This window comes from Bradysia coprophila (genome assembly GCF_014529535.1).
Source record: "Bradysia coprophila strain Holo2 chromosome IV unlocalized genomic scaffold, BU_Bcop_v1 contig_84, whole genome shotgun sequence".
In the NCBI taxonomy this organism is placed as follows: domain Eukaryota; kingdom Metazoa; phylum Arthropoda; class Insecta; order Diptera; family Sciaridae; genus Bradysia; species Bradysia coprophila.
Genome location: NW_023503376.1, coordinates 4,008,258 through 4,028,311, shown reverse-complemented (window position 1 = coordinate 4,028,311; position 20,054 = coordinate 4,008,258). Strand labels below are relative to the sequence as shown.

At 36.7% G+C, this 20,054-nt stretch overlaps 2 protein-coding genes across 3 annotated transcripts; one reads left to right on the top strand and one right to left on the bottom strand.

The window, feature by feature from the left end:
- Positions 1 to 286: 286 nt before the first annotated feature.
- On the bottom strand, positions 287 to 2,229 carry LOC119072923 (WD repeat-containing protein 55 homolog). The gene is made up of 5 exons (XM_037178243.1): positions 2,098 to 2,229; positions 1,216 to 1,895; positions 970 to 1,144; positions 759 to 910; positions 287 to 692 (listed from the first exon to the last, which is right to left on the bottom strand). Coding segments are annotated over exons 1-5 (1,353 nt in total). The 5' UTR covers positions 2,100 to 2,229; the 3' UTR covers positions 287 to 348.
- Positions 2,230 to 2,328: 99 nt separating this feature from the next.
- Positions 2,329 to 11,227, top strand: LOC119072939 (programmed cell death protein 10-B). 2 transcript variants are annotated; one of them, XM_037178264.1, is made up of 5 exons: positions 2,329 to 2,610; positions 4,951 to 5,128; positions 5,200 to 5,332; positions 5,404 to 5,568; positions 10,801 to 11,227. In XM_037178264.1, exons 1-5 carry the CDS (start codon positions 2,527 to 2,529, stop codon positions 10,883 to 10,885), a joined length of 645 nt encoding a protein of 214 aa, XP_037034159.1. In that variant the 5' UTR covers positions 2,329 to 2,526; the 3' UTR covers positions 10,886 to 11,227. The 2 variants fall into 2 exon arrangements, with proteins under 2 accessions (XP_037034159.1, XP_037034160.1); XM_037178265.1 differs by having other exon boundaries at positions 2,354 to 2,610; positions 5,203 to 5,332.
- Positions 11,228 to 20,054: the final 8,827 nt, after the last annotated feature.

The window sequence follows — 20,054 nt, the reverse complement described above, 5'->3', positions numbered from 1 at the left end:
ACAGGCTATCGCGGCCCTTAAAATTCTAAAAATTCGATACGCCCTATTATTCAGCCGCAACCATGTTGTATAAGAGTTGGGATAAAAGACTTAAGGATTTCTGGTCTGTGAATGAAAACTTCAACTTGAAATCCCAGGGAATTGATGCCCGTGTCAATGGGACGGATGCGTTTTTTTTTATGAATTGTTAGAATGATCCCATCGACTCTTAAACGCTCCTTTCGACCACAGAAATGTGTGTTGCCGAATTGAAAAACTTAGACGAGAATTGAGTTCGCAATCGCAATTTTCTTTTCATTTGATTTTATTTCCGATGAATTAAAAGCTAACATTGCCACTCCAACATACTTATGCTAAATCAGCGAAAAATTCCCCAGCATTTGAGTACTTCGATGACGGTAAATTGTGACGCTGTTCCTTTACCTTATTATGCTTTTCATTGTATTTCATATCGTCGAAATCCTCGAAATATTTGATATTCCAGAATTTGATGTCATTGTCATGTGAACTAGACGCAATCAATTCGCCACTGCTAGATATGTCCATTGCCTCGACGCCAAGCGAATGTTGACCAACGATGCCGAGATTTCGACCGGGGACCACGTGCATAGCACGCAAAATACCTTCTTCACCGCCGACGACTGCAATGCGTTCAGTTATCGGCACCATTAGACTCATTGGTGACTTCGGTCCTGTTGGGACGAATTTTTCAGGTAAAAAAACGGAAAAACGAAATTCCAATCAATGAACCGGCTTACCAGGGAACATGTTACTATGCAAACCGAATTCATCCCAATTGAATGTGTACAGACGACCTTTGGATGAACCTACAACTAATTTCGATTCTCTGCGGAACAGGCCCATACATGTCAGCTCTTCGTCGTATGGTTCCGACTGAACATATCGCTTACTGTTTGAATGGAAACGAGTTAACATCAGGAATTCAACCGTAGAATTCGGCAGCCTTACCGAGCACCAATATTGATAGCAGTCAACAGACCGTCTCCACTCGTAGTGAGTAGAATTTTCTTGGCTTCATTTGTTAGCATGTCAGAGATGTAATCGTCTACCTCCTTCAAGGAAAATATTGGTTTGCTCTCCCTTTCGCGCAGATCCCAAACTTTAACGGTACCGTCATCATCGCCTGGAATGTAACGACAAACGGCTCAGTCATAAATCTGGACGCGGTTCAACAATTTGAACGATTAAATTTACCTGTCGCAAACAGATTCTCGCAAATTATGTGCATTTTGTAGATGGGCGCCTCGTGCGAATTATCGTAAAATCTTTTCAACTTTCCGGTAGTCACATCCGACATCATAATCGATTTGTCTTTGGACACCGAAAATAGCGTACTTCCGTCCCAATTGAATTCAATGTCGCGCACAGCCTTTGCATGCACTTCAATGCTACTCATCAGCTGATTCTCCTCGTTACTGTACTTATAAACAATCACATCACCGGTTATCGTTCCCACCGCCAACAGATCTTCATTGGGATGAAATGACAAATCGACGATAAATTCCTCGGTAACGATATCCGGTGGATGGGCTCGCACTGTTTTCGTGGCCGCAATGATGGCCTGCACAACGTCATCTTCCTCTTCGTTCACATCCGGATGTTGTGGACTTCGCATATCCGACCGGCCTGCAGCTGCATTTCTGTCGGTATTATTTGTGGCCGTGTCGTCTTCGGTTGTCGAGTCCGAGTCCATGTCCGAATCGTTGTCGCTGTTTGTTTCGGCGGTGGCATCAAACACCACCTCCGAATCGCTGTCCGAATCATCCGGTTCGATTTGAAATGTGATCAATTCGTCATTGTCTCCGACCGCGTCGAGATTGACTTCAACGACATCGTCTTCGTCATCGGTGTAGTCGGGTTTGAAGAACGTTTTCCTGTTACAAAGATGGAACGGAAGAGGTTACAATGTTTGTTAGGGGAGGAATTGACGGAGAAACATTGAATATGGAGACAAGCTGATGTAAACAAAAGGGACTGAGCGCAGGAATCCATTGTAGTCGGTAAGATTTGTAAATATCGACGTTTGCGACACTTACAACAGGAAAATCGGTTGTGTACAATCAAATGACTACTTACATCTTGTTGGTTCGAATCAATAATCTCCCGGACTATTCATTCGCACTGATGGATCAAAATATGTAATCAAACTCAAAAACACGTTTCTAATGTCGCAGAAAAACAAGAACTGTCAAAGTTTTAGCACTCATGTTGTTGAGAAGCTATCCGTCTCTTTCTAAATAATTGAGTTGTTTGACGTGTGTGTTTAAGGTGTTTAACCAAAAATCCACTTGCAGTCAACTTCATTCTCGTGATGATGTTTACGAAATTATTTTGACGTGAAGTTCATCATTGAAAAAAGTAAAAAAAAAATATTTTCGTTTTGAGTTTGCATTTCCAGCGAATTGGATAAATAAAAACAATTGCAATTACACATGACTGGTTAGACAGAATCGAAAGTTGTTAAATTCAGCGATTCAACAAGAGCAACTACATTTTCCACACGAAATGACCATGGAAATGCACAGTAACTTCGTTCATCCAGTCACTTCGTTGATACTGCCAGTTCTTTTACGCCCAATTCTTTCACAGGTAAAAATAAATATATTTTCTTTTATCTTGTCCGGACACAAAAGAGTCATCGTGAAAAATGATTGAGCGCCTGATAGCGTTTTGAGCGATTTTTTGTTGTTGCTTCGGAGCCACTTTTCCAATTTCAATTTTCCTTTGTACCAAGGTTAGAAACACAACATTTTTTAATCGAATTGAAACCTTCCATGAACTTGTGTCTCGTCAGAGTTTTTTTTTTTTTAATTATTTATCAACGGACAGGGTCGCTGACGAGTAGGGCGTATCGAATTTTGCAAATTTTAAGGACCGCGATAGCCTGTGTGCGGAAAACGTATATCATCGAAAACTGTGTCCGGGCATATGGTTGATGGATCCGATGGAGCCAAGGAAGAAGTCCCCCCGGGCGGCTTTAAGTTTCCGATGGTCATAATTCGGAAAGTTGAGAGTATTTTTGAAAACAATGTTCTAGCGGGATGTAGAGCTTTGAAAACTCTACAAATCTACCGAAGAAACCTAGGGTCCAAAAGGTGCCATTGCCAAGATTGCCTAACATCGAAAATGTGACCATTTGGTTTTTGACTTATATTTCCTGAGAGACAAATGATTTTGTTTAGCCTGTGGTATGAGAAATCACAGATATTTTGTGAAAAAGTTCAGCTACTGTTGTGGAGTATTATGCATACTTACTGGCCAAGGTGTCCTCGACTCAACAGCACCGGTTGCAGTGTCTGCACTTGCTTCGTGGGCGACGTGGCCACTCTTAAAAATTCCATTCACAAATGTTATAAAAGTGATTTCAAGTGTATAATGGATCGGGACATGCCTAGTGTACTGGAAGTGCTCGACCTCATCTACCACCTTATACCACAGGCTAAAAAAAATCATTTGTCTCTCAGGAAATATAAGTCAAAAACCAAAAGGTCACATTTTCGATGTTAGGCAATCTTGGCAATGGCACCTTTTGGACCATAGGTTTCTTCGGTAGATTTGTAGAGTTTTCAAAGCTCTACATCCCGCTAGAACATTGTTTTCAAAAATACTCTCAACTTTCCGAATTATGACCATCGGAAACTTAAAGCCGCCCGGGGGGACTTCTTCCATGGCTCCATCGGATTCATCAACCACATGCCCGGACACAGTTTTCGATGATCTACGTTTTCCGCACACAGGCTATCGCGGTCCTTAAAATTTGCAAAATTTGATACGCCCTATTGACGAGTCATGCAAAGAGTTTTACGTATCTTGTGTTAACTAAAAGGTTGTCCCATAAATGTCTTCAACTAAAAATCGACAACATGTTAATGGATCGAAGCATAAATTCGAGCAAAAAACCATTGGAGGGATTCTTCTGAAAAACAGAACACCGAAATCGGACGCATTTTCTATTGGAATTTTTTATATGTGCCCATTAAGGTATTCGACCCCAGATGCCAAAACCACTTTCAAAAAAATTCTTCGAAGCTTGTGTGGCTAGTGTGAGGTGATCAAAAGCCAAAAACATGCACTTTTCTTACAAAAATTTATCCAGTTACACAAGCCGTACAGGGTCGTGTGGGGTGTCATTAGAAAGGTAATTGTATGTACTTCCGGGGCAAGTAAGGTCTTATTGGGTTTAAAATCCATCCACACTGAGATATGCCCAGTTGAAGTTTTCAACCAAAAAAAGACTGAAAACTCACACTTTTCTTACAGACATTTCTCGAGGTACACGAAACGTATATGGTCGTGTGGGGTGTCATTAGAATGGTAATTACATGCACTTTCAGAGCAAATAGAACTTATTGGGGTTTAGAAGCATCTACGACGAATTATGAGAAGTTGAAATGTTTAAGTGCTTATATTGAATCGTAGATGCTGCCAAACTTCCGTAAGCTCTACTTTCTCTGAAAGTATATGCAATTACCTTTCTAATGACACCCCACACGACCATAAACGCTTCGTGTACCTCGAGAAATTTCTGTAAGAAAAGTGTAAGTTTTCAGTCTTTTTTCGGTTGAGATCTTCAACTGTACATATCCAGTGTGGATGAATTTTAAGCCCAATAGGACCCTATTTGCCCTGAAAGTACATGCAATTACCTTTCTTATGACATCACACACGACCCTGTACGGCTCGTGTAACTGGAGAAATTTTTATAAGAAAAGTGCATGTTTTCGGCTTTTGATCACCTCACACTAGCCACACAAGCTTCGAAGAATTTTTTTGAAAGTGGTTTTGGCATCTGGGGTCGAATACCTGGGCACATATAAAAAAGTCCACTGGAAAATGCGTCCGATTTGGGTGTTCTGTTTTTCAGAAGAATCCCTCTTGACATTCATTGCACTGCAATCTCTGGATAATTTTATCTGAACGATATTTCAGTTGGAGCGACGTGATGCAGCTGCATCGCAACAGTTACGTGCCGCCCTAACGAAAGCTGAACAGACCCATCCGGGACTGTCGTACGAAATTGTCATGGGCATTTTGAAGAAGGGCGATCTGAATGTAAATATGAACGAAAGTATTTTAAGACTGCAGGGTAGTGCTTCCGAAACGGACTGTAAGTGGAACCCTTTGGTTTTTCTTTCATTTGAATTAGTGGTTTTAGTATGCAATACGCTTCTGTTGCAGTAGTAGAATATCGTTTGAATCGAACGGATGAAGCCTTCCAAGAATTGAATAAGAAATCGGCATCGCTGAAACGGATACTGAGTCGAATTCCGGACGAAATTAGCGATCGAAAGAAGTTCTTAGAGACAATAAAGTGAGTGCCGACTAGTCATTTTGTCTGGCAAATCAAATCAATAAATTTGTCTTTCCGGTGAACATCCACAGAGAAATCGCTAGTGCCATTAAACGACTACTAGATGCTGTCAATGAAGCTGCACCGTTCATACCAGGAACGTCTGGAAAACAGGCAGTCGAGCAAAGGAAGAAGGAATTTGTCAAGTATTCGAAGAAGTTCAGCACTACATTGAAAGAGTACTTTAAGGAAGCTCAGTGAGTATTTTTGTGGTTGTCTGTTTTAATAGCCAATTATCCAAGTGAGATGTGATCCGATGTATATAAAAACAACAAATGAAGGTAAATCAAATCCGCGAAAGCAAGCGGGACACCCCAATAGTCCCCGGGAATTTTACACGTAAAATATTCTTGTGTTTAGCCACAAAATATTGTTGTCGTTGAATATTGTAGAGATTCCTGTCTAAAACAACTTTCAAAAAAATTCTTCGAAGCTTGTGTGACTAGTGTGGGGTGGTCACAAATCATGGAAAATCATGGACTTTTCTTACAGACATTTCTCGAGGTACACGAAACGTACATGGTCGTGTGGGGTGTCATTAGAAAGGTAATTGCATGTACTGTCGGGGAAAATGGAGTCTTATAGGGAATTGGAAGCATCTACGATGAAAAATGAGCACTTAAACATTTCAACTTCTCAGATTTCATCGTAGATGCTTCCAAACCCACATAAGCCTCTATTTTTCCTGACAGAACATGCAATTACCTTTCTAATGACACCCCACACGACCATGTACGTTTCGTTTACCTCGAGAAATTTCTGTAAGAAAATTCCATGTTTTTCCATGTTTTGTGACCGCCTCACACTAGTCACACAAGCTTCGAAGAATATTTTGTATGTGGCTGTGGCTTCTTCGGTCGAATACCTTTCTGGGCACGTTTAAAAACAAGGCATCAGAACAGTCGGAGCGTTTGCTGCGACTTAGCCCCGTACAACCCGTAATCCTATTTCGTCCGCAACCATAATACGTCCGTAGCCCTAATAAGCTCGGAACCCTAATATGTCTACAACCCTCTAATGCGTCTGTTACCAAAATGCAAGTCAAGTTGGACATGGTCAAATTTACTGAAAGTGTTCATTTTTAAAATTGCGCATAGCGCAATTACGAAAGCCCGTACGAAGTACCTCTCAAATAAAACCAACAATTTACGACATTATTTTAGAAACCCAAAATTTTTTGCCAACTTTCCATTGGGTATTCAATTACCTCTCAAATGAAACAAAAACTATCAAAATCGGTTGAGATTTACTCGATTTATGTGCAAAAAGCACTTAGGGCCGAGTAGCGGCCTTAGTGCAAGGGCCCAAATTTGAAACTTTTTTTGCCATCATTCTATTCGGCATTCAATTATCTCTCAAATGAAACAAAAACTATCAAAATCGGATGAGATTTACTCGATTCATGTGCAAAAAACACTTAGGGCCGAGTAGCGGCCTTAGTCCAAGGGCCCAAATTTGAAACATTTTTTGCCATCATTCTATTCGGTATTCAATTATCTCTCAAATAAAACAAAATCTAGCAAAATCGGAAGAGATTTACTCGATTTATGTGCAAAAAACACTTAGGGCCGAGTAGCGGCCTTAGTCCAAGGGCCCAAATTTGAAACTTTTTTCGCCACGTTCTTTTCGGTATTCAATTACCTTCCATAAAAAACTAAATCTGGCAAAATCGGATGAGATTTACTCGATTTATGTGGAAAAAACACTTAGGGCCGAGTAACGACCTTTGAGCCCTCCCAACAAGCCCACATTGCATCTTACCCAAAAACAATGTTCAGCAACTTTGTTCTACTCGTCAATACCTTTCATTTGATATATCACAAGCAGCTATTGATTGCGTATTTCGGTAGATATCGTCGAAAGACTGAAAAACACCTATAGGGCCCTAGCTCTGTACGGGCCGACCCTACCATGCCCATTTTCGAACTTGACCTTACTTTTGTCGATACCAATCGGGGAAAAAAAGAATTTTGAAAAAAGGTTGTGATTTACTCAAGCTAGAGGGGTCACGGACGGACGGACGGACGGACGGACGGACATTTTTTTTATTGCGGATTCGTCATCTATGAACATAACCAAATGCTTTGACCTTACTGTCTGCTTCCAATTCGACGTGTTACAAACGGCATATTAATCTTATAAGCCCCCAGTAAAAAAAAAACTCCACTGGAAAATGTGTCTGATTTCGGTGGGCTGTTTTTCAACAGAATCCCTCTTATGGTTGCAATGGTGAAGAGTAACTGTGTCTTGCCACACTCTTAGATCCGCCAAAAATCCGATTTGTTTTCAAAAAAGCGTATTTGGTGTCATTTTAATGGGGAAGGAACGGGTTTTGGAGACAAAAATGCTATTTGGTTAGTTTAGTGAAAGAGCCTCGAAAAATCCACCAATGGCTGTGACGTTATGCCATCAAAGTTTATGAATTTTCGAGGTCACATTTCATATTATAAAATGTAAAAAGAAATTCTTAGAGCTTTGTTCTCAACAACATTTTGTGGCCAGGCACAAGAATATTTTACGTGTAAAAATTGCGGCAACACCCAAGGGACCATAATCACATCGTGTGAATTCGAGTTCAGCAACGACGTGTGTCGCAGTGGTGTTGACCATTTCAATTGTATTCCCTCAATGTTCAATTACTTTTCTAAACTTCTGGCTTCATACTCACTTTCATATCCACTTTGCAATACAGCAATGCGATCAAAGTAGTGACGTTCGATGATCCCATTCATGAACATAAAATCCAGTTCCTAACGCGTACGATGTGTTGTCAACCTTGGATTGACAATTTTCACAGCGCAAAACTTCCATGTTATGAAAATAGAAATTTTCGTACTAGAGTGTAGAGTCCTTTCCACCTTAGAATGCTTAATCACGTCAGAGGCATATTCTAAACTAAACTAAACTAAACAAACTATCATTTTTGATATCTTTTCATCGGAATGCTTTTTGAAAAATGTACGAACGCAATAACGACCGCAAATCTGTTAGCTCTAAATAAAAATTAGTTTTTGTTGTAGTCGTTGATTCTCGGTTCTAAGAAAAGTCAGTTTTTTTAGATCTGGTCAGACTGACACAACCAAATCTATTTTCTGTAGAGAGCTAACAAATTCAGTGTCGTTATTGCGGTCCAACATTTTGGAAAAAGATTTCTGATGAAAAGATATCATCAAAAAATTTATGCTTTTCAGCAAAGCATCGATGCCTCTTAAGAGCAATGGACCCTTTGCAAATTTGTAGCCTACATTTTGCCTACATTTTTCAATGGTTTTAATGGTTCAGAGAAATCATCAGAAAACTAACATTTTTTCGCCTAGACGTAGGCTACAAATATGCAAAGGATCCATTCCTCTTAATGAATGTCCGGTTTACCTTCAATCATGTCCGGAGCGATAGCGGAGGACTTGACGCAGTCTAACTTCCAAAAAAAGAACGAAGAAATTTTTTTGAGACGCGGCAACTATATCTAGGCGAGAATTTAAGTTTCTTTCCTTTGGCCTGTATCACCACAAATCCTATTCTATCTTATTCGCGCTTCAAATACGAGCAAAACGAGCTATCACTCGACTATGTAACTTTAAAATTGCCGGAGATACATCGTTTTGAAGTTGGTCATTTTGATAGAAAATGCACCAAATTAACGTTTTCCAAACAATCAAAATCTTTCAACTTACTCTGTATGTTTCTATCTATCTATCTATCTGTCTATCTATCGACGGTCGATCTCGGAAACTAGTCAGCCAATCTCCATGAAATTTTGCAGGAACCTCAGGGTGGGCATAAAAATGAAAATGTGGTACGCCATTACCCCAGGAAAAACCAGAATTTTGTTTTATTGGCCTCGAAGTGGTTTCTGAGTGTGGTTTTCGAAGGTCGGGAACGCGTTTTCGGCTGTAGCTTAGCTGTATTGAAACCTACAGAGGCGTGCGACCCATGAAATGAAAGGTATTCGTAACACGATTCGAACAAAAAAATAATTAAAAAAATCGGGGCAGATTCGTTTGAGCTAGAGTGATTAGAGTGACCAAATTTTGAGCTACTCGAGCGTAGGATGAAAGGACTAATATTTTTTGGGTTATGAGAGATAGAGAATTACTTTCTTCGGCAAAGTCTCAGAGTTTTACGAGTAGAACAGAGGGGCTTATGTGAAAAATGTCGAAAGTTGGAAATGGGTGGGTCAATTATGTTTTTAGAGGTATTTCTTGAATGGTGACAGATAGAGAGTTACTTTCTTCGGCAAAGTCTCAGAGTTTTACGAGTAGAACAGAGGGGCATATGTGAAAAATGTCGAAAGTTGGAAATGGGTGGGTCAATTGGGGTTTTGGAGATATTTCTTGAACGGTGTCAGATAGAGAATTACTTTCGTCAAATTTTCTGAATTTCGTCAGATTTTGGAATTTCGTCAAATTTTCGAATTTCGTCAAATTTCGTCAAATTTTCGAATTTCATCAAATTTTCGAATTTCATCAAATTTTCAAATTTCGTCAAATTTTCGAATTTCGTCAAATTTTCGAATTTCGTCAAATTTTCGAATTTCGTCAAATTTTCGAATTTCGTCAAATTTTCAAATTTCGTCAAATTTTCGAATTTCGTCAAATTTTCGAATTTCGTCAAATTTTCGAATTTCGTCAAATTTCGTCAAATTTTCGAATTTCGTCAAATTTCGTCAAATTTTCGAATTTCGTCAAGTTTTCTAGTTTCGTCAAATTTTCAAATTTCGCCAAATTTTCGAATTTCGTCAAATTTTCGAATTTTGTCAAATTTTTGAATTAAAACTGTAAACTGTTATAAAAAGCAGTGTTGACTACACTTCTAAAACGACTGATATCCCAACAAAAATCTCTTCGAGAAAAGTGTGACGCAGTCTTTGAAATACAATTTCTAAAATGAATGATATCGCTAGAGTTGACGCTTTCAGCTTCGTTACGCAAAAATTAAATTTTACACCCAATTAGTTCAAAGAAGCTGGCTTAGGTTTTCTCATCATCTGCCAAATAATTTTTACAAAAAAAAATTTAGACTGTAAACAACCAAAATTTTACCAAAAAAATCTGCGTCGCATGTGGCAGATAAATTTTCTTGCTGGTCTGTTCCTGAACATTTGCCACTTTGCGACGCAGATTTTTTTGGTAAAATTTTGGTTGTTTCCAGTCTAAATTTTTTTTTGTAAAAATTATTTGGCAGATGATGAGAAAACCTAAGCCAGCTTCTTTGAACTAATTGGGTGTAAAATTTAATTTTTGCGTAACGAAGCTGAAAGCGTCAACTCTAGCGATATCATTCATTTTAGCAATTGTATTTCAAAGACTGCGTCACACTTTTCTCGAAGAGATTTTTGTTGGGATTGCTTTTATTCTGCATTGTCTACATTCAGATCGCTTTTCTGCAAGAAAACATAAAAACTGACAACAAAATGATAATCGTTTCAGGCCGAATGCGGTGTTTGTGAGCGCCTTGTACCTCATCCATCAGACGAATCAAATAATGATAACCGTTAAAAGTAAATGTGAGTAAGTAAAATGTAACTTTCTTCTAAAAGAAAAGCGAAACAGAGAAAGAAAAATCGAAATGCCAATCCATTAGATTTACTGAATTACTTAACAAGAATTGATATAATCAATAAAATAAAATGCAAAAAAAACCGGAGGAACGAGAACAAATTATTTAAAAAAAAAAGAAAAGAATTAAAATTAGAAATTATAGATGAAAAGGGCAATAAAATTATGTTTATCACAGAACGTTTAGATTGTATAACATCTGTCCGTGTAGAGAGGTTTATTTAGAACCGTGAATCGGATTGGTCATCATTGTATTCGTTCCCGATAATTCCATTTTTTATTATTAATTTACAAAAAACAAAACAATTTTAGTTTATAAAAATTACTAAGATTTTTAGGTGTCGATTAGTCGACAACAAAAATTTGTTTTTTCTTTTTTCTTTTTAAGAGCGCAGACCCCTTAGCAATTTTTTAGCCTACATTTGTGCGCAAAAATATTGGTTTTTTGATGATTTCTCTGAACCAAAATCTTTTTTTGAAAAAGTAAAACCATTAAATCATGCAAAAATGTGTTACTTTTAAGAGAAAAATTGGTTTGTGGATGATAACTTATTCCACTTTGAGAAACCTTTGCAAATGTGTAAATTTATGTGTTTTGCAAAGGTTTCTCAAAATGGGTTAAGCTATCTACCACAAACCAATTTTTCCCTTAAAAGTACCACATTTTTGCATGCTTTAATGGTTTTACTTTTTCAAAAAAAGATTTTGGTTCAGAGAAATCATCAAAAAACCAATATTTTTGCGCACAAATGTAGGCTAGAAAATTACCAAGGGGTGAGCGCTCTTAAATAACACCCTGAATTCTATCGCCAATTTTATTCTGAGCTACAATGAACAGCAGAGCAACTAAAAGGAAAAGTTTTTTTTCATCCAATAATTTCATTTCATAGAACAAAATTTATTTCATTTTTAATGTTCAATACAGTTGACGTCAGTGAAATTCAGACATAAATTTGCTTCATTTGTATTTGAGCCGGTCATACAGGGCCTACTTTTTGGAAACTAATTTCTTGAATTTCTTGAAATTTCTCGAATTTTCTCGAATTTCTTAAAATTTCTCGAATTCGAGAAATTCGAGAAACTTCAAGAAACTCGAGAAATTAGTTTCTTGAAATTTCTTGAATTTCTCGAAGTTTCCCGAATTTCTTGAATTTTCTGGAATTTCTTGAAATTTCTCGAATTCGAGAAATTCAAGAAATATTTCTCGAAATTTCTTGAATTTATCGAAGTTTCTTGAATTTCTCAAATTTTCTTGAATTTCTCAATTTGCTCTAAAAGTTTCTAAAAAGTAGGCCCTGAGTCATACTCATACAAACAAAACTGCTTACACGTCTTTATCCGGTTTTACCACTAACATCCACGTGTGTGTAACTATTTTACCCTGAGAAAGATGTATCAGCAGGTTTGTGTGTATGAGTGGACCTGCTGAGAAACAGCTGAACTAAATTTATGTCTAAATTTCACTGACACCAACTGCAAGTATGGTAAAGTCTAGATAGAGAGAGAATACAAAATTTATATATTCTTAGTGTCAATTAAGTAGAATAATTAAGAAAAATATTTTATGATAATTTCACAGATAAAATGGGCGACCTCTATAATATATTTGTGAATCATTAAACGAAATAATTATAAACAAAATCAAAAAAAAATCTTTATCCTTCTAAAAATCCCCAAAATCTATAAACAGAGAAGATAATCCAAATGCGGAGAAATCGATGAGGAAATGACTCCTTTTTATTGACTACAATCGTGAAATATGGTGGTTAATCAATTAATCACTGATTTATTCACATTAATCATGTTAAAGCGCAGCGAAATATTTTTCCAATATACCAACTACCATATTCAGCACTACCCATTCCATCAATTCAATTGAAAGCGCTACACCGAAGGAAAAGCCCAAAGTTTGTCCATCGTAGGAAGAAAGCCCATACACAACTTGATGTGCAAGAATAAAATCTCTCCGAGCCCATTGTCAAGCCCACTCAGACCAGAAACTTTTTTTTTACAAAAACCGTCGTGTTTGAGTGTTAAACAATTATTCGAAAGTTCAATTGTTAAGCTCACTGCACACTCATGTTGTCGAATATGATGGCTTACACCTACACTCAGCTCACCTGGTTCAACAATCACTTAAACCATTAAACCAAGGTCTTTGTTGATTTTACTAAAAGGTATTAAAAATGTCGCTTACTTTTCATGAAAATGCCCATTTCTCGCGCGAATTTGAACTCCATAATGGACACATGTGCGGCCCAGTTGTCTCTAACTCCTTTCAGAATTTCTGATGACTAAGAAGATAGCGAGACACATATTTCAACGGAGTGAAAATTCACCTGCACCACCACAAGGAAAAGAAGTAGAAATTGAAAAAAAAACCTTTTTTGACTATCAGCCAATGACCATGAGTTAGTTCATGTAGGTCTAGTCAGTAGAGACATTCCTATTCGAGTACAATGATAGTAGAAAGAATCGATCATTTTATCATAGTATTCCACTGAGCCGAAGAATCTGACATAAATTACAGTCCCATTCTATAGAAAGACATTAAACGACTTTTATTTAGTGATATATAATTGACACACCTATAAAAATTTTGTCCAGCTCAGCTGTAGTCGTTGTACGAATGTACTGTACAAATTCGGGATAGTAATATTTACAGTACAGCTGTATCAATGTACAGTTGGGCGAACATTGGTTGTCTCATCGAAAAATAAAAGTTGTACAGAAAATATTATTCAGAGTTCATAAATTTTCATCTTTAAACTATTTAGTACGTTTATTTACGTCAACTTATTTAAAAGAAAAAACTGCCGTCCGTGCGATTCGAACTCGGGACCTCCGACACTCCAGTCCACCACCTTACCCATGTCCCAACTCAGTACTTGTGTTGGGAAGACATTATGGGAAAGCTATCTTATAACATCGTACGTCTCCACTGTACTGTCTTGCTGAACATTAATGTTCAGTTGATCAGTATTGTGAAATTGAACTTTAAAAGTTCTCGTATTTTAATACTGTTGTGTGGTAATGTAATTTCCAAATGTTCAAGAAGGAAGTTTTTTTTTCTGTAAATTATTTGTTAGGAAATTGTAAGACTTAAGTCTTCTTCTCCTATTCTATAATTCTAAGAATAAATATTTTGAAAGAAAAAGTTAAGTTTCCGGCAGATGGGCTTTTGTCACATATTATTTAGACACCCAACAGTCTGACAGAAGTTTATTAAAATTAAGGGTAGCAACATAGTCAATTTTACTAATACGTCATTACTGTCTCGCTCAAAAGAGGTTAAAACGCAACTAGTACTACACATGTGTACGTCAAATTTGTTATCCTTTGTTTGCAGACTTCAGTTTTTTCATTTCATGATTTTGTATGCGAATGAAAACTAAAAGTGAGAAATTTTTCTTAGGAAAAGCTGTTTATTCATTTTTTTTGAGCAAACTGTTTGAAAATGTGTTAAGAATCGATTGCGTGGATTTACTTAATCAGTGCCTTTTTCTCACAAGCATCGAGGCTGAGTTCTTTCGCCGGCTACATTTATGACAAAATTCGTGGAATAACGTGTGCTCCTTAAGTGCTAACTTTCGAACAGAAGAGAAAGATTGATACGAATGTCAAAAAATAGGTTTATAGTGTAACAAAATCATTTACCAAGTCATTTATTAAAAAAATTTCTTGAGCCTTCATTATTCAAATACGTTATTATTCAAAACTTGAATTTCTGAATTTAGTAGGGGGGTATTTCGTCAAAAAAAGTGATTTGCCTTCCTATGGATTTTATAAAAAATGTTTTGATGGGATTATTTTGAGTATTATTAGTAGTCAAAAAAACACTAATTAGAAGGTCAATTCAAGGTCAACAAGGTTTTTTTTAACAAACAAAATTTCACCCGCCAATATAAAATCAGCGGTACAATATAAACACTTCATTTCTTCCATTATTTTCAACGGAGATTGTGTATAAAATATAAAATTAATTAAACAACACGACATTTACGTGGAATCATCATCGAAAATTAAACTTTCGCGTACTTTGTTAACGTAGGTACTAGATTCGAAAAAACGATTCTTCTTCTTCTTCTACATATACGTCGGTTCTTTATTCGTATGTACAAATGCACGCATGAATGAAGAACCGTCATTAAGTGCATCTTGTACTTACGTTAACAAAGCTCGCGAACGTTCATATTTCGGATTCCACGTAAGTGTCGCGTTATTTAATTAATTTTATATTTTATATACAATCTCTGTTGAAAATCATGGAATGTCGCCGAAGAAACGGATTGTTTATATTGTACCGCCGATTTTATGTTGGCGGTCGAAATTTTGTTTGTTAAAAAAACCTTGTTGATCCGCGACCTAAAAAATTTCTAATTAGTGTTTTTTTGACTACTAATAATAATACTCAAAAAAATCCCATCAAAACATTTTCGATAATAATTTAGGATGGCTAGACACCAAATGCCCCTCTATGCGAACGAAAGATGGCCGACACTGAGTGACACGTAAAATTTCTATCCTCCAATAAAATGCTCTTTTTATTTTAATCCTACCAAATTAAACGTGTTGAAAACTGCTATAGTGCGTATGAATCAGTAAATTAATCTAATAGTGTAAAAAATTCGAGAAAAGTGTCGAAAAAATCGATTATTTGCTGTTTGATACGGCAGACCACGCGTGAAGACCATTGTTTTTAACGATCTTTTGTTCTGCTTTCTGTGTTCGAACTCTGTGCAAACAGTAAATGTAAAAATGCCGGTCTCAAACAACGATTTACTAAAAGAAATTCGTGCCATGGGAAATCGGTTCGATGCATTCACGGAAAGGATGACGAATTTGGATCAAAGACTGGACGACAACATATCTGAAACCAACAACAATATTCTGGAAATTCGGGAGTCAATGGTGGCTTTGCAAAGTGAATCAAAAAACCAACTAGCGGACATTTGTAAACGAATTGATGCCCTTGAAGCCAACAGTGCCAATCGAGAAAAAACGGTGGATTTGATTATCAAGGGGATTCCATTAGCAGATGATGAAAATCTTCAAACAGTGATCACTAAAATTAGTCGAGTGATAAATTTTGAAGATGATCGATCAATTCAAAGTATTCTGCGGCTGAAACAAACACCAAGGTCGAACACACAAGATAATGGTGGAGTCATATCAATGCCAGTTGTAGTGAAGTTCAATAATCCTCGCAGCCGACGCTTGTTCCATGCAAAATATTTCACATTCACCAAATCCAATGCCCTGAAATTGTCGCACATTGGATATGGTATTGAGGACCGGATTTTCATCAATGAAAACTTAACCAAACATAATCTGGACCTGTTACGGCGTGCGAAAAAGCTAAAGAAAGATGGTAAGATTGCGGCAGCCTATTCATACGATGGACAAATTTGTGTTTATCATCAGAAAAGTGACAAAGAATTTCATATTTTGTCAAAGGTGGAAGACTTGATGAAATACGAGTGATGTTGTTGTCTGTGACATTATGATTCTATAAAATTATTCCGATTCTAATTTTGAATTATTCTAACTAAAACTTGAAAGTCTAAAAATAATCCTATAACTATATCCTATCAAAGCTGAAATTAAAAAACATAACCTAAAAGCCGATGAAAATAATTATGATTTTTGTAACCAATCCTATTATAAACTTAATTTAAGATGAACTTGTTATTAGGCAACGTGGCCTGTTAGTTTGTCGAAATAAATACAAATACAAATACAAATACTAATTACAAATAGTTCCTAAATTGTCTCGAAAGTTCGTGCAGTGTTTAGTCTCATTTAACATTATGGAAGTTTTCACGACCACTACATTCAAACTGGCATTCATTCAGCTATAGTGTACATTGTCCATCTGAATGGTACTTTGAATCTGTCACAAATCATGTACTGCTCTGCTGTACAAATTCGGGACAAGTACATTTGTTAATGTAGCAGTATATTTGTTAACGTAACAGAACAGTAGTACATCTTAGCTGTACATAGTACTGTCATTACGTTCAAAATTCAGCAATTACGTACAATATACAGATATGCTGAAAACTAATGTTCAGCTGTGTAGTAAAAAGAACTGCACGGGTACCATACCCAAATATTTTTTTTATAGGTGCACACAGATGACAGGAAAAAATTCCTTGAAGGCACCTATTCTGCAATGGGAATCGATACTTCCTGGACTGAAGATTTAAAATCATTTTTCTTTCGCTTGCATGTCAAATTCAAATTCAAATTTGAGTCATTTACAATAAAAAATTATTTTGAGTCATAATTCAGTTCCCAATTGCAGTAACAGTTATCCAGACACTTTACAACACAAGAAAACGAGCCATCAGAACAGTCGGAGCGTTTGCTGCGACTGAGCCCCGTACAAACCCGTATATCTATTGCGTACGTGACCCTAGTGCGTCTGTCACCCTACTTTGACCGTAAGCCTATTGCGACGGTTAATGTAGTTAAAGTAAAATTATTATGTAATGTGTACATCTTACAAATTGCGCATAGCGCAATTACGAAGCCCCGTACGACGTTCCTTTCAAATAAAACAAAAATTTCAAATCGCCCTAAAATTTTATTTTTTTGAAGGGCCTAGTATCGGCCTCAGTCCGAGGACCCAAATTTAAAAATTTTTTCAACTACATTCTATTCGGTGTTCGATTATCTTTCAAATGAAACAAAAATTACGAAAAACGGATGAAATTTACACGAGTTATATGTAAAATACACATAGGGCCCTAGTAGCGGCCTTAGGCCGAGGACCCAAATTTAATTTTTTTTCAACAAAATTCTATTCGGCCTTTGATTACCTTCCAAATGAAACAAAAATTACGAAAAACGGATGAAATTTACTCGAGTTATATGTAAAATACACATAGGGCCCTAGTAGCGGCCTTAGGCCAAGGACCCAAATTTAATTTTTTTTCAACAACATTCTATTCGGTGTTCGATTACTTTCCAAATCAAACAAAAATTACGAAAAACGAATGAAATTTACTCGAGTTCTATGTAAAATACACATAGGGCCCTAGTAGTGGCCTTAGTCCAAGGACCCAAATTTAATTTTTTTTCAACAACATTCTATTCGGCATTCCAAATCAAACAAAAATTACGAAAAACGAATGAAAAATACTCGAGTTCTATGTAAAATACACACATAGGGCCCTAGTAGCATTTCACTTCTAAGGCCCTAACTCACGGTCCACTCACCCGATTTTAAAAAACTTTTTTTTCCTGGATTGGTATTGACAATACCTATCATTTGCCGTGTCATTTACATTTCCATCGTTTATTTTGCCATAAATATCACCAAAAGACCTTAAATCACTTAGGTGGCCCTAACTCACGAAGGGCCGACCCGAATATGCCCATCTTCGAACTTGGCCTCACTATTTTGAAATCGGATTTGATTTACTCAAGATATCGACGTGACAGACGGACAGACGGACAGACAAAATTTTTATTGCAGATTCGTCATCTATGAACATAGGCAAACACTTTGCCCTTACCGTCTGCTTCGAATTCAATCAATTACACACGGCATCGTAATCCTATAAGCCCCTTTGTACTTCGTACGGGGCTAAAAATTGTTTTCGCTGGAGTAGATGACTAACAATCACTTTATTTCACATTGTAATTGTCAGGTTATACAAGACAGTGTGCACCAAGCAAGACTATGATTCTCAATCCAATACGAATTACTACAAATATATCCTTCCGATCAACACAATAAAAAGAACTTTCCATCCTTAAATTAATGAGAATATTTTTGGGAACTTTCTGGTCTAATTTAAAACGTCGAAAGTAAACAAACGTAAAAATATTTCCAAACAATTGAGCAACGTATACTATTCACCCCACGTAAATGCGATATTTCTAGTAATGCCGGTTAAAAATAATTAGCATCGCGCACATGCTTCTATCCTTAACTAAACAATTTTCTAAAAATATTGCCCCTTCTCTTTGTTTAGCATTTTCTTTTTATTTTTATATTCTTCAGATTAACTTATTTTAAAATGTGGATACATTTTGCTCTGGGAACTTTTGTACAATATTTTTTTGTGGGTGAGTTAATACAATACAATAAAACAATAACACAAAGCATAAAGGACACATCTTCTTATAGAAAAAAAAAAGTTGCACCGAACATCTATTACAGACTTAACAAAATAGAATTTGTCAGCTTTCTAGAAAGTTTTTTTTGTTGCATTTAAAAATACAGCGAAACACGTGATGACATTTAGTTTGATGAAGATTTTAACATTTACAATTTATGTCTCAAAACGGCATGCGACCATCAAATGTAGTATACTATCCTTTTGTTCGGAGACTTTATTTACGGCACATGTTTTGCCATAAAAAATATTGTAGCAAAAGCCGTTCGCTTATTTCTGTCGTCGGTGTCGAAAACAGATGACCTTGCCGTTTTTAAAACTCCTGTTGCCGGTTAGATATTGTCCCTCCTTATGTCAGAGTGTGAAACAGACTCACCAGTTAATACTATCATATTTCCGGATTTTTGTCGTCCTAATTAGAGAAGTCCGAAATTATGACGGGAGCCCAGCAGTCCGTAACAGGTAAATGCAGCGATTAACTCTAGGCTATTATCTGTAATGAGGCTCTAACTTATTTGATTTATATAGCGTCAAGTATGTTCAAAATAATGAAGTAATAGATTTGATAGTGAATCTCTTATTCTCTTAAGAACTATCGATTTTATTCATTTTCATAAACCTAAGTTTGTATCAGAATATGAAACAAATTCCACCCATGGAGTGGCTTCTATTCTTAACAAAAGTTACCCTAATCTATTTATCCAGAACCATGGAAACTGGCCTGATTCACGAGAAAGATAAATTAGCTTCGTAAGCTCGAAATGAATCAAACTCACAATAAACACAAAACCAAAATTGAAGAGTAAAATAGATTTCATCTAACTTTTTCAAATCGCCTTCGAATGCTCCCATTATACAAGCGGCGTTATAACGTTGAGGTGCAATGGAGACTATTTGCTTCCATTCTTTGCTTAAAATCCATTCTCGGCGTTTCATAGAGCATGGAATCCTCTACCAATATCGCCATTCAAAGAGTTGCAAACTCTCTTCATCTTG

Coding starts and splice junctions, on each gene's coding strand:
- LOC119072923 (XM_037178243.1), bottom strand. Junction 1,145..1,215: donor CGAGAATCTGTTTGCGACAG/GTAAATTTAATC, acceptor GTTACATTCCAG/GCGATGATGACGGTACCGTT. Junction 693..758: donor GCATAGTAACATGTTCCCTG/GTAAGCCGGTTC, acceptor TCGTCCCAACAG/GACCGAAGTCACCAATGAGT.
- LOC119072939 (XM_037178264.1), top strand. CDS start 2,527: ATGACCATGGAAATGCACAGTAACTTCGTTCATCCAGTCACTTCGTTG. Junction 2,611..4,950: donor TACGCCCAATTCTTTCACAG/GTAAAAATAAAT, acceptor ACGATATTTCAG/TTGGAGCGACGTGATGCAGC. Junction 5,129..5,199: donor TAGTGCTTCCGAAACGGACT/GTAAGTGGAACC, acceptor CTTCTGTTGCAG/TAGTAGAATATCGTTTGAAT.